Source organism: Bidens hawaiensis, unplaced genomic scaffold (assembly GCF_021521415.1).
Source record: "Bidens hawaiensis isolate Kalapana, Puna unplaced genomic scaffold, B.hawaiensis_p1.1 tig00012615_1, whole genome shotgun sequence".
Classification (NCBI taxonomy): Eukaryota; Viridiplantae; Streptophyta; class Magnoliopsida; order Asterales; family Asteraceae; genus Bidens; species Bidens hawaiensis.
Genome location: NW_027492038.1, coordinates 435,408 through 448,984, shown reverse-complemented (window position 1 = coordinate 448,984; position 13,577 = coordinate 435,408). Strand labels below are relative to the sequence as shown.

The following is a 13,577-nucleotide window of genomic DNA, read 5'->3' as shown; positions in this document are numbered from 1 at the left end:
AATTCATATACGCGGTGTAAAATTACTTGTTTTTGTCTGAAAATTTTAGGCCCCCGTCTTGTTTATGAAAATTTTCATACAATTTGATGTCTCTGACATTTTCGTCCAAGCTTTACCACTACTTCTGATGTCGTTAATTAGCAGAGTATTAACCGATTCGGTAAGTTTTTCAAATAATATAATATTATTGTAAGAAGGCTGTGATTCGCATGGTATTACTAATGTTACATATATACATATATGTAATGTACGTACGGAAATACACTGAACAAATATCATGACTCCATCGTTCCGATCAAAACCCTAATTTCACGTAAGTTTAATTAAATTCTCACTGAGCATTAATGTTTACTAGCTTCTGCTTCATATAATACGCTTACGTATCATTCATTTCATCATTTTAATGCAAAATCGTGTTTATTCTGTATCGTAATCAATATCTGTTGGTGTATTTGTGTGTTTTAGGCTTTTAGTTATGATTACTCAGATTAGTACTTGAATCTGTTCAATTAGAACTGCAATTTGTACTGTGAGATGTTAATTTCATAGAGTTGGTGATTTTAGTGGCTGTTTGAAGTAGTTTATTGTTTAAGTGATTACGAGTAATCCTGTGTTTTTAATGCTGCATTATATCGCGTGTAAACGAGTGGAGCCAAGTCCGAGCGGACTAGGCTCGAGCTCAGCTCGTTTTGACTTACAAGAACTCGAGCTCAAGCTTGGCTCGTTTTGACTAACAAGAACTCGAGCTTGAGTTCGGCTCGTGAGTCGTTTTTTCAAGCTCAGGCGCAACTTGTTATTATTTACTAATTAGTTTATACACGTTTTTTTTTTTTTTTTGTTATTTTTGAATATTTTGTGAAAAACCTTATGAACCTAAGCTCTGCTCAGCTCATGTGGTACCTTGTAGGAGCCAGAGCTCGGCTCGGTAGAGTGAAGTTAATACATAGAAGTCCCAAAGAGGTTAAGTAAAACTTAAAAATACGCAATGAATGACTAGCCTAAGCGAGCTTTATTTGAGGCTCGGGCTTGGCTCGAGCTTGAAAAAGCTTGGCTAGTTTGAGTTTCAAGCTTTTTATCAATCCACTCTTGAGTGGCTCGGCTCGCTTGTACTGCAATTCATAACCACGTGCAATTGGTTGAAAACTTTTAACCCCTACTTCAATGATTGAGTGTTAGGAGGTCATTTTAAACCCTGCTTTAGCGATTGAGTGCTATAAACCATGTTAGAGCATTTCCATCAGTATGCTAGTAGAATCAGTTGTTGTATTAGGGAGAATGTTTGGGTCAGGTTGGTTTAGTTTCCTAATTGTAATAGGATTAGTATGTTATGGTCACCTATTTGGTGCTAGATATATAAATATATGACATGGGTAGAGACTTTGTATGCGTGATCAATAGAGAATTATTGTAACAAGATTTTGAGTCAGCTTTCTCTTGCAAATTTGCAATAATAAAGTGTTTATCGATCCTATGCCTTGAGAGAATGTGTTTAGAGATTTGTTTTTGTGAATAGCACTCAAATGCCCTGTATTACAGTTATGCCACTTTTTTGGTTGCTGGAGTTGATAACCAGCTGCACTATTACTGCTAGTTTATGATTTATACTGTGAGCAATAATGTTTTCTGTTGTGACATAATAGGTCATATGAACATTTTTTAAATTGATGTGCTTCATTTTGGATCCTGTATGCTAGTTTACAGTTTCATTGGTAATGCAATTGATTTATTACAACTACTGTCTATGCAGTTTTCACTCTGGATGATATGGATGAACATATTTTTCAATACAGTTCTGATCTGCAGTTGCCATCATCTAATTCACAAGGAAATTACAACTATCTTCCTTATGTAGCTGAAAATACCTTTTCCCAAGATCATGATAACTATTCTCTTCCCCAATGGATTAAACACCATAATTTGGATCCAAATTATGTTGATTATCTGTTAGGAAGTGAAATCTCTAACATGCAAAGAGAAATTCCATATGGAAGCACCGGTATTGGATGCAGTTTTACACCTAATGCTTCTTTTGTCAGCGTTGATGCGTATCAGACCGAACCAAATCCATATGTTTGATTGCAATCTCATTAATTTTTTATATGGTTTCATTTTTTCATATTATTTGACATGCTGGCATATATTTTTACATGTAGGCAAGACTTTCAATGAATCAACATGATGAAGTGCCTGTGAGCAATTTTAAACAAACAGAACATAAAGTTTGCTATCAGGTCACACACTATCTGTTATGCTATTAACTGATTATCAATATTCTATTTGACTATTTTATTATCCTTAGCAGCAAGTACCAACTGAAGTCATTCAACACCAACCAAACATGTCAGCATCAACCTCAGAAGTTCCGACCAAATCACGCAAGACGCGTTCGAGAAGGAATGCTTCTGAAGCAGATCGTGTATGCCATATTAAGATCATTTACAGTTACACGTATCATAACCGTATTTTCAGTTTATTTATTTAGTTTGTTTGTTTGTTATTTCAGCGTCGCAGAACAAGGATCGCAACAGCACTAGATGCACTGGACCGCTTGCTTCCACATTCTAATGAGGTAGAAAAAATGAGCTGGTCAAAAGGGTTGCCTAAAAGTTTACTTTTAGTTTTTAAATAAATTAGTGTCAGTTATGATTAGTTATATAGTCTAGATGATAACTGTAGCTCTTTTTGATATAATAGATGCTGATTTTTAGTTATATAGTTTGTTGTTTGTCCCTTTGTTCAATCAAAGACCAGGAAGGATGAATCAACTTAAGTCAAAGTCAACTTAACATGCAGTCCATTTAACCTATTTAGTTGGTTTCTGCAGCGAGATAAAGCAAACGTGGTTGATGATTGCGTAGACTATATAAGGTATTTGCAGCTTCACATGAAGGTGAGCTTTACACACTATTTTCTTCACATGACATTCAACTTAAACCCTGATAATTGTAACAAGTCTTATGTAATTTGACATTAATATTATTTGTAAATATAAGTTTAATGAATAAATCATATTTCAAACCTCATGGAACCCATTGATGCAGGAATTGAGCCAGAATAGATTGAGGGTTGAACCAACTTCTAATGACTTAGTGCACCTTGAGGTAATGTATGTCTATACAATTGTTTTTATGAAATTACATAATTGATAGAAGAAATCATTTTTAACACAATTGTCGGTCTCAGCCCATTTACATACAAATGGGTCGATTTGTGTTTTGTTTATTACTAATGTGCCGTTAAACACGTTAATCTAGAAGATTTAACCAAAAATGAAATACGCCAAATGCGCCTGACAGGCGGTGTAAGCCCGTTATATATCCGACCCGACCCAAATTTTGCCTCGTTAACCTATAACATAAAGTTTTCAGTTAACATAGATTATGTACAGGGATCTGGTACTTACGTTGTTCATGGAAACACGGCTAGTGGACCGCTACAAGATATGTTGGGAAAGTTGTTGCATGAGAACCCATCAGAAGCAAGAAACTTACTAGCAAGCCGAGATCTTTTCATGTTGCCTATAGTTCCTAACTGAGAATATGACATTGACATCTATGTAGCAACTCGTTAATCAGGTTTAATTCTCTTATTACTTCTATGCTAGTATCTGTTATAAACCAAATTAGACCATTAGTCATGGTTCTAAATCCAAGACATAAAACACAACATTTGGGTGGATGGTTAACGCTAATACGTGCTCATAATGCTTTGTTGGTAGTTTTAACCCGCTAGCTTCTGAACTGGTTGATTCTGGCTATGTAGTTATGTTTAATCTATGATGTGTCAACTGTGTAAATAAGAAAAAAATGCTTACAAGGAAAGTGGTCAAATGACAAAATGGGTTGAAGTGTTGAACTGAATGATAGTCACTCGGTCACTCCAAGTGTATTTTAAACGAAATAAAAAAATAAAACATAATTATATCAAGCACTATAATCTTTATGATTCAAAATGTTCTTGATCAGCTCAGCCCCCTTTATACACGAGTCTAGGGTTGGCAATTCGTGTTGGGCTAGTTAATCGTGTAAAAAGCTCAATCCTAACCTGGACGCATTTAACTCATCTAACCCGGACGACACGAACCGTGTAACACATTACTGGGTTGAAACTATTGTTTATAGTTTTTTCAATTTTAATCTCAAATGGGTTGGTGGTTTGACCAGTTTATACAGAACCCAGCCCAGACGTGGCCCGTGTATAAAATGAGTTATGAGGGTTGGCCCGTTTATGACATGAGCCCATTTGGACACACCCCTAACTGGTGTATATTTTTGCGGGTAGGTTTATGCCGTGTCAGGAATCATCACCGTGTAAAGTTTGATATGTAAAACATGGACGCGGGGAATTAATTGGACTTGACCATATTGGTCAAAATAGATGCTCCGATGCGATAAGCTCGATATTCGTTTGCATTTTAAGTCACATGGAATCAAGACACTGAGGTAGTGTAGTAGCAAAGCTAGTAGAATTGAGGACCACTAGAACCAAAAAGAACCATTTTGTCTGTACCACTTAGAGGTGCACAAAATGCCATGTTCCAGACCTGACCCGGAACCGGTTTCTACCCATACCTGAACCCCGGGCATGATATGGTATTGGGTTTCTCCTCAGACCTACACCTGGACCCGTTGGAACCAGTTCCACCTTTACACCCGGTCAAAACCTGACCCGACCCTACCCTACCCCAAACAGAAAAAGGTCCAGAAAACCCGGTCAAACACCCGGAGCTGGTTCCTATCCGACCCGGTTTTGACATTTGTTGAGCATACCCAAAACCGGTTCCTAAAATTACCCGGTTTGTGCACCTATAGTACCACTCAACTAAGTTATGAGGGTTGGCCCATTTATGACATAAACCCATCTAAACCCAACCTTGACCCAATAATTTTGTGGTGTGTCAGGAATCATCAAATGCTCAAATATGTTAGAAACATGATTTGACTTGACTTGGCCTGACGATGTTGGTCAAACTAGATGCCGCAACAAGTTTAATATTCGTTTGCATTTTAAGTCAAATGGAATCAAGATAGTGTAGTTGCAAGGATAGTAGAATACAGGACCACAAAGTAGAGAAAAAAAGACTATTTTGTTTGTACCACTTGACCTCTCCCACTCTTACCAGCAAAGGGTCGACAACCTTTTGAGGCATTTATTCCGTTTTTAACCTTGCCCCCGCCCCCCCCCTTCAACCAACGGGTCGGATAGTTATGTTAATCTAAAATACAAAAACGTGGTTGTGTAATCGGATTAGTTATTGACCAAATGTGTTGTGGGTATATACAAGTAAATAGTTTTAAGATAAAACATGGAATCATTTTATCTTTTTATGTTTGATTTGCAATGTTAACTAAATATGAAGTTTATAGTAGTAAATGAATAGTTAAAAGTTGGTTCAAGAACACACAAACCGGATGGTGTGTAGGCGGTGATTGGCTCGATCTACGTCTAGTTTTGACAACGTTGTTTACATATGCACTGATATTACGGATGCATATAACTATATAAGCTGTGAATTTAAAGACACCGCCTCCGTCCCATGTTGCCACTAGCTTGTTCTTAGGACCTTGCAACTCCCATCCTTCTAATATCCATCAATTTTGAGTTTATCCATTTGTTAGATCTTGTGGGCCTAATAGTTGGTGATGAAGAATGTTGATTAGTTATAGAGTATGATTATCATTTCCTTTTTGAACGACAAATGTTACTCGCTCCTAAATTACACCAGATTTACTTCTTGCTTGGGATTGAACTCAAGACCTCCAACCTAAGAGTACGATTCTCTGAATGATTGTATTTAGCATTTGTTATCCATATTTACATTTTTATTTTCTATTGCTTGAATGGAGGAGATCTATGACTATTTATCATATATCGAAAATATATGGCATTCGATACATATGATATACACTACCAAAGTTGTCATCTCAAGAAGATGTTGCAAAACACATGACAGGTACTATGTTCTTGAGAGCGAAGATAACGAACACGACGTTGATACATGTAACACACTTCACACTTATGTACAAGAAAAAAAGTTAGTAAAATTGTAAAAGCATATCCAAATCAGTCTCTTTACATAACCGAATAACCGATAGGCTATAGCGGGTCGAATCGAATATCAGCAACTTAATATGATTATATCGATTAGATTCGAGTTACTAACTATGAACACCTCTACTGTTACTTATATATAATAAATAATGTCGATGGAATCATGAATTTTAGGTAATAGCAAACAATGATGAGGAGAAGATTAAACAATTGAGTCAATTACTAGCACTAAAACGATATTCCATTACATTAGTGGGCCACTTGATTTTACATTTTTAGTGGGAATTTTGTATGAAAAATTTATCATGATCAATGGGCTGCCTATCATTAAAAAACAATACATTTTAAAAATATTATCTTTCTCTAAAAAGACAAAATATTTTAAAGTTTATCTTTACCTATTTTTAATAACAAAAATCGCAACAAGTTCTTTATATATGTAATGCTTGTACTAGTTATTATATATATTTATATGCCACCAAAAATAATAATAAAATGTTATTTGGAACTCATTTTGGAGGCGTTCGTGGTTTGAGATTCATATGGTTATGTTATTATATTTGTGGATAATATTTTGATTATATTAATCCTACAAATAAAGCATTGTCGGGGCATATATTATTTCTTTTTTTGAAAGAAGTAATAACATAACGAGAGAAAGACAAAAATAACTTTTAGAAATATTGCAAATATCAAGGCAAAGTGATATGTTTATTAAAGATTTGAAGGCTATGCGTCGTTAAAAAGCCACCGAGCCATTTTACGTCATGTGACGTCCAATTAGCATTTCAATATTTTGCCGACTACACTCGGTCTAAGAAGGAAATGGCAGGTACTCAACCGGGAGGAGAGGGGGGGGGGGGACTTGACTCATAAGAAGTGCACCTCTATGGGTACATGCTTAAGGTAGTAGTACCCCCAAGCGGGGTATGCCACCCCCATCACTTGGTGTAGGGCTTGAAAGATTGAAAATGAGGCAGTGGCATCCGATCAAAGATGATAAAGATAGCGAAGTGTGTGTGTGGAGATGAGGACGTGTGTGTGGAGACAAGGGAGAATTGAGAGTAGGTAAAAAACGAGTGATGCCCAGTGGCGGATACGCTTCATAAGCAGGGGTAGCATCTGCTACCCTCAACTTTTCGTCGACAGTGTAATTTTTTTCTTTTTGGGTCGGTTTTCGTATTTCGCTACCCCTAAAATTTTGTTTACGATACCCCTATTTGTTTAAAGGCCAACCAATTTAAAAGTTCAAATTAAATAAAGCCCAAACAAATTTGTAGCCCAAAGCAAATAAAAACAACAAATCTTTTTTTTTCCTTTTATTTGAACGAGAAAAATTAAACAGAAACAGATTCATGCATAAACAAGCTCAACAGAATATCATATTTTAAAAATTCAAATCAAATAAAGTCGAAACAAAGTTTATAGCCCAAAGCAAATATAAACGAGTGAACTGCGGTTTTCGTCCCTGTGTTTTGTCCAAATCCGCGGTTTTAGTCCAATAGTTCCAAATTTGCGATTTTCGTCCCATTGGTTTCATTTCACTTGCAATTAAACCCGAATTCACTAATCCCGTTAAGTCTAGTCGTTAAACCCATTAGCGTGTTCTTCACGTGAGGGTCCTATTTTTTCTCAAAATACACCCCAGCCCCTCACGTGAGGTAGCTTGCAAATTAGGACTGGGGTTTATTTGGGGAAAAAAATGACAAAACTGCCCCTCATGTGAAGGATACGCTGATGAGTTTAACGGCCAAACTTAACGGGATTAGTGAATTCGGGTTTAATTGCAAGTGAAATGAAACCACAGTGACGAAAATCATAAATTTGAAACTATTTGATTAAAATCGCATATTTGGACAAAACACAGGGACGAAAACCACAGTTTACTCAAATATAAACCATTAACTTTTTTTTTTCCTTTTGCTTGAATGAGAAACATCAAACAGAAACAAACATAATCATCATCTTAAGGTTGACGATTTTAAAACAGTTTTGGATATGCAAATTCAAAATTTGGAAATAGATTTAGTGAGGTCTTAACTAGTTTGTTAAAAAAGATATCTGGTTTAAATCTTGAGATTCGTTTTCCAAGTTTGATATATCTAAGATAGTGATATTTTCGTAAATGTATCCGAATGATTTTAGTAATGAAAAAATATGGTGTATTTCGGGTGATCGTATGACCTTTTATCACACTTTAAAGGAAGATGATACATTTTCAAATTCGGGTGAATGTGTGACCTTGCTCGTGTAATAGTGGAAACCGGAAAAGCACGTCACGTTTTCTTTTGTTTATCAAATATTAAAGCTAGCGTTGGTTTTACCTGTTGCAACCGTTACCGTTAAAATATGTTTTTCTAAATTGAAATTTATCAATACGGGTTTGCGTAATCGAATATGTAATAAGTATTTGAACAATGCTTTAATTTGTGCAGTGAAAGAGAAACATTTGATAAAGTAAAAAAACATGGTGTAATGACTCAACTTCAAACTTTAAAAATCATATAGGGGAAATTTGCCCCTCATGTATCGTGTTTCTATTTTTGTTTCATTTAAATTGTATGAAATAGGGTAATTTTTTTTTTGAACACTACCCCTGAGATTTATATCTAGATCCGCCATTGATGATGCCACTAAGAGTACCAAGGAGAATATTTTATTGGTTAATCTTGGGCTGCATGAGAGGAGCACATCTTGCCCGCCAAGGATACTAGGGACGCCATTGAGTAGTTGGATAGTGCCGGTAAGCCGTCTCTGACCCTTCAAGTATCAAAATCGGGTAGGAAATTTCGGGTTATACCTGTCAAGTCGTGATGGGTGTGTTTGATGATTTGGAACATTTCTCAACGGTAATATGACCGCCTAAACCTTAAAATAAAGACAAAAGTAAACATTTTTAAGAAATACAAATAAAACCCACCTTCAATAATATTTTTTTACACCAAAATTGCAAATACCTGATAATTATGCTCGAAGCGGTGGCTTCAATTCTCTATGGTTTTGGCATGTGTTATTTGCTGTTGCTGGTCCATATAACGGCCTTAATGCTCTCCAACATTTCCAATTCATACACTAGAATCCTCTTTGGAGCGCAAGCTTTGAGTTGTATGATCTTGCACCACAACAAGGTAGTGTTACGAGCACATAGTGTCCAGTATTCACGGTACGCATCACTAACATCTGGCGATCACATAACATAGTTTGTCCCACATGGTTTTTGATCAAATGCTCAAGACTAATAGCATTGCCTAACGGAAGTGTCAGGCATGCCACGTGGCGGAATAGACCAAAGAAGGAACGTCATACCCGTGTTGTCTGCTAAACAATTGTTGTTTGGCAATTTTGTGCTAAATCATTAAGAGGCCTGACCGATTAAGAGATTACCTTTGAAGCATTCAGTATATTTCTGAAACTTACCCATTAAAAAGCTTCATGAACTATTGAGAGATGTCTTTTTGGTGAACCAAATGAATTCTATCTCTGACCAATTCAGAGGTAAACTTTTAATAGAATCATTAAAAAGCTACAAAACGGCTCCTTTATGTTGTCTCCTAAGCTTTACTCACTCTCATTTATGCTCAAATATTTAACCCCGTGTTGCTACGTCGGAGTTTGGTTACAATAAAAAATACATACTCACCAAGAATGACTTCCTTATACACTTCCTACTCACTCTAGAGTCTAGGCCTAGTGGTAGAAGGCTTGGGTTCTTTTGTGGAAACCCAAGTTCGATCCCCACTTGTGGCACTTTGGGTAGATATTGGCAATGAAGGAGTTGAGCTAGGCATTGTGAGGTAGTCAATTCGAATTCCGAGCCCATCTGGGTTTTCGTCCCTTCGTGTGTTATGTCGAGAGTTCTGCTGTTGTGGTGGCACAACGACTGTCAAGTGACAGCCGGCGGTATGTTTTCCTGAGTGGAACGCCCAAGCCAAACGTTGAAGCCCAGCGTAGGCCCAGCTATATGACAATATTGTCTAGTTAGAGTGAGACAACAAGACTCTCTAAATTAAAAAGTACGATGATCTAACACGCATGAAAGACGTCTAAAAAGGAGGGGTATAAATCTATAACATTATTATTCATATGTAAAAGTAAAAGTCTTTGCATATTCCATCACCCACAAAACCTGAAAATGGAATCAGATGTTCTACTCATGGGCCAGATTTTTTTTAAAAGGTATAATGCTAGTTATTGATGGTAGTAACTTTTAATTTATATTAACTTTAACGAACTATAATACCCATTTAAAAGGTTGAGTTCAAATAAAAAATTTTGATTTTACTAGGAAGGATCTGAAGGAGGTTATTTTGGTCAAATACTTCAATCTCAAAAGCCCATTTAATTTAACCTTAAAACCAACTTAATTTAATCACAAAGCCCACTTACATCTTCACTCATATCTTATAATCACCACCACTCCGACAGCACAACAATCGTCACCACCTCGCCAGAAAATTTCGTCCGAAAATTTCCCCAGAAAGTCATCGGAATTTTTCGCCGAAAAAGTCTTCGAAACTTTTTTGGCCGGAAAGTCCCCGGAAATTTTGTCGGAAAGTCGCCGAAAAATAGTCGTCGCGGGAAAAAGCACAATGGAAAAACATTATGAAAGAACACAATGTAAAACATACGATGGAAAAGCACAATGAAAAAGACAATTGTATAACATAATTTGATAAAAACTTAATTTTATAAAACCCAATTATTTATAAAACACAATTTGTAAAAAACTCAATATTTTTATATACAGCAATATGGTACCCATATAAAAGATAAAAAAACAATCGTTATTATGGTGATTTTATTTTATTTTTTGAATGTCGTATAAAAAAGTTATGGATGTTTTAAAATGATGGGGGTATTGACATATACATTGCACGTGAAGAGGGAAAATCAATAAATGTATTATCCCTATTATGTCATTCTCCTTATCTAACACTTAATTTCACTTATAAACTAATCTCAACTATCCATTTTCAAAATCAATAGACTAGATTACTTCTTATACTTCTTAAAAAAACCATACTTCCTATTATAATATAACCCACATTTAAAATCTTAAATTTATATAAACGAAACCTCCATAAATTCTCACAAGCTAGCAGATTGTTTTTTTTTGTAAATTATGAAGGTTTCTCATGCATTTGACTCGAATTTACGGGTATAGGTCTCACCAAACCCAGGTAGCCTTTAAACTGGTATAACATCTAATTAAATTAAAAATTAATCTCATCAAATATTTGATATGTAAATCCTATAAAATAGGGATATACTCAAAATTAGTATCCGTTTTTTTTAAATATATTATTTATAATTAAGAAACAATTTTATAGTAAAAAAAATAAGCGGGTCATGGGTCTCATCAAACCCAAATAGCTTTTAAACATGTTGGGTATGTTTAGCAAAGAGTTTTTAGGAGATTCTAGCATCAATTTTTTAAGAAACCCATACTCAATAAAAAGCTTTGTCTGATTGAAGAAGATTCAAGCTTTTAAGTTTGGAGAAAGAGCTCCATGTTTAAACGCTACTACTACTACTAGCGCTTTAGAAAAAACTAGAAGCTGTTACATTTGAATTTACAAGTTTGGTACTTGAATTTTCATTAACTTTTGTTTATTTATATAATAGTTACATATTTTATCCTTATTCAAAACTAACTACCCCATGACTCTTTAAAAGACCATAACTTTATCACACGCTAATAAATTTTTTTAACAAATTACATCATAAAAAAGAACATTTTATTCTCTTTAATTTGAGTATAATATTGCTATACTTCTTTAACTTTAAAAAATTAGTATACTACGTGATTACCGGTTATGATTGGCAACAAGTCCAGTCAGACGAGCTCGGGTCATGTGTAACACCAAATTAGGGTCGGAACGATTCGATACAAAAAGGGTTAATTTAGTTCGGTTCGTGTCAGTGTAGCTTTGAGTCGAAAGAGGCCAGGTCAAAACATGTTTCAGATTAAAACAGTACCGGGTCGGAAAGGGTATCAGATCAAAAGAGGTTGGTTAAATTTCAGCCCTGTTTCTTGATTTTCGCCATCGATTACATGCTTACTGCTTTTGCATGAATTACACGTCTGCATTCGGGTTACGTGTGCACTATTATCAAGTGAATCACGTACCGACACTGATTATGCGGTTGATGTTAGGTTGCGCACGCATTCTGCCGCACCGCATGGGCACCGAACTAGTTTTATTAAAAGCTCCAACTACTCTGCAAAACACCTAAATATATCTAAAAAGCTACAGCTAACAGCTTCTAGCTTCCAGCCACCAGCTAGTTTGCCAAACATACCCATTATAACGTCTCATTTATTTGTAAAACCATTTAATCATCAAATCCTAAATATATTTTTGATTTCTTACAATTTATAAAATTAAAATAAAAAAATATATAAATAACAGAAACGAATAATGTAAATAACCCCATAATACAATAATACAGGGGATAAAAGCTAGCGTGTGTGTCTGTGTGTCTGTGTCTGTGTCTGTGTTTGTGTGTGTGTGTGTATGCATACACGCAAACACATATACTTTTAAACATAACCGTATTTGAGTAGGAAAACGTATCGTAAACATTTACATATTTTGTTTAAGAGAGGACTGCAGTTTTCATCCTTGTGGTTTGACCAAATATGCGATTTCAGTTCAATAGTTTCGAATTTGCGGTTTTTGTCAAATAGTTTTATTTTCACTTGCAATTAAACCCGACTCAACTAAACCCGTTAACTCTGATCATTAAACTCATTAGCGTGCTCCTCATGTGAGGGGTAATTTTGTCCTTAGTTGATTGTGTAATCGTGTGGCCCGTCTATCTACCAAATTTGTCATAATTGAAATGTGACATTCGCCATATGTTTTTATTACTTGTATTTGTATTCGTTAAACCGGCCCGTTTTGTCGTTTCAATGTATTCTAGTTTGTCGTCCATCGTTAATATAATATTCATGATGATTTACAATTATCGATAATTCGTTTTCTATTCTTTTTGATCAATTAACGAAACTCCGAGGTTTAAAGTTTTTATTTAAACAATTTGCAAACTATATAGGTATAATATGAAAACTATCCAAGTATTATAACTTTCATTGCATTATTAACATATTTCAAAGTTTAGGGACTGAATTGTAATTATATTTTAATTTCTATTTTTAAAATAACTTAAAACTACAGGACTGCTTGTTTAAATTATTTTAAATTATTAATATTGTAATAACCCCCCCCCCCCTATCTTCCCCTCGTTTTTCCGACGTCGGTTTATAATAATTTAACAAATTAATTTGGTAAAATTAAATTTTACCAATTCTTTTTATCTAAAAGCTAACATTTTCATATTCGTTAAGTTTCACGAAACCCATTAATATTTTATTATTTTCCAACTTGTTAATATTATAATATGCTAAAATAATCGTATTTGGGATGAATATTATACCGTTAAAAATTGATGTTTCATAATTGATATAATTCTCATATTAGCGATAAACTATCAAAAAATAATAAATCGTTAAACTACCGTTA

At 34.9% G+C, this 13,577-nt stretch overlaps 1 protein-coding gene across 1 annotated transcript; it reads left to right on the top strand.

The window, feature by feature from the left end:
* Positions 1–1,696: 1,696 nt before the first annotated feature.
* On the top strand, positions 1,697–3,005 carry LOC143541615 (uncharacterized). The gene is made up of 6 exons (XM_077034391.1): positions 1,697–2,070; positions 2,154–2,231; positions 2,303–2,416; positions 2,504–2,569; positions 2,825–2,890; positions 2,994–3,005. The coding sequence occupies exons 1-6, from the start codon at positions 1,765–1,767 to the stop codon at positions 3,003–3,005; spliced, it is 642 nt and encodes a 213-aa protein (XP_076890506.1). The 5' UTR covers positions 1,697–1,764.
* Positions 3,006–13,577: the final 10,572 nt, after the last annotated feature.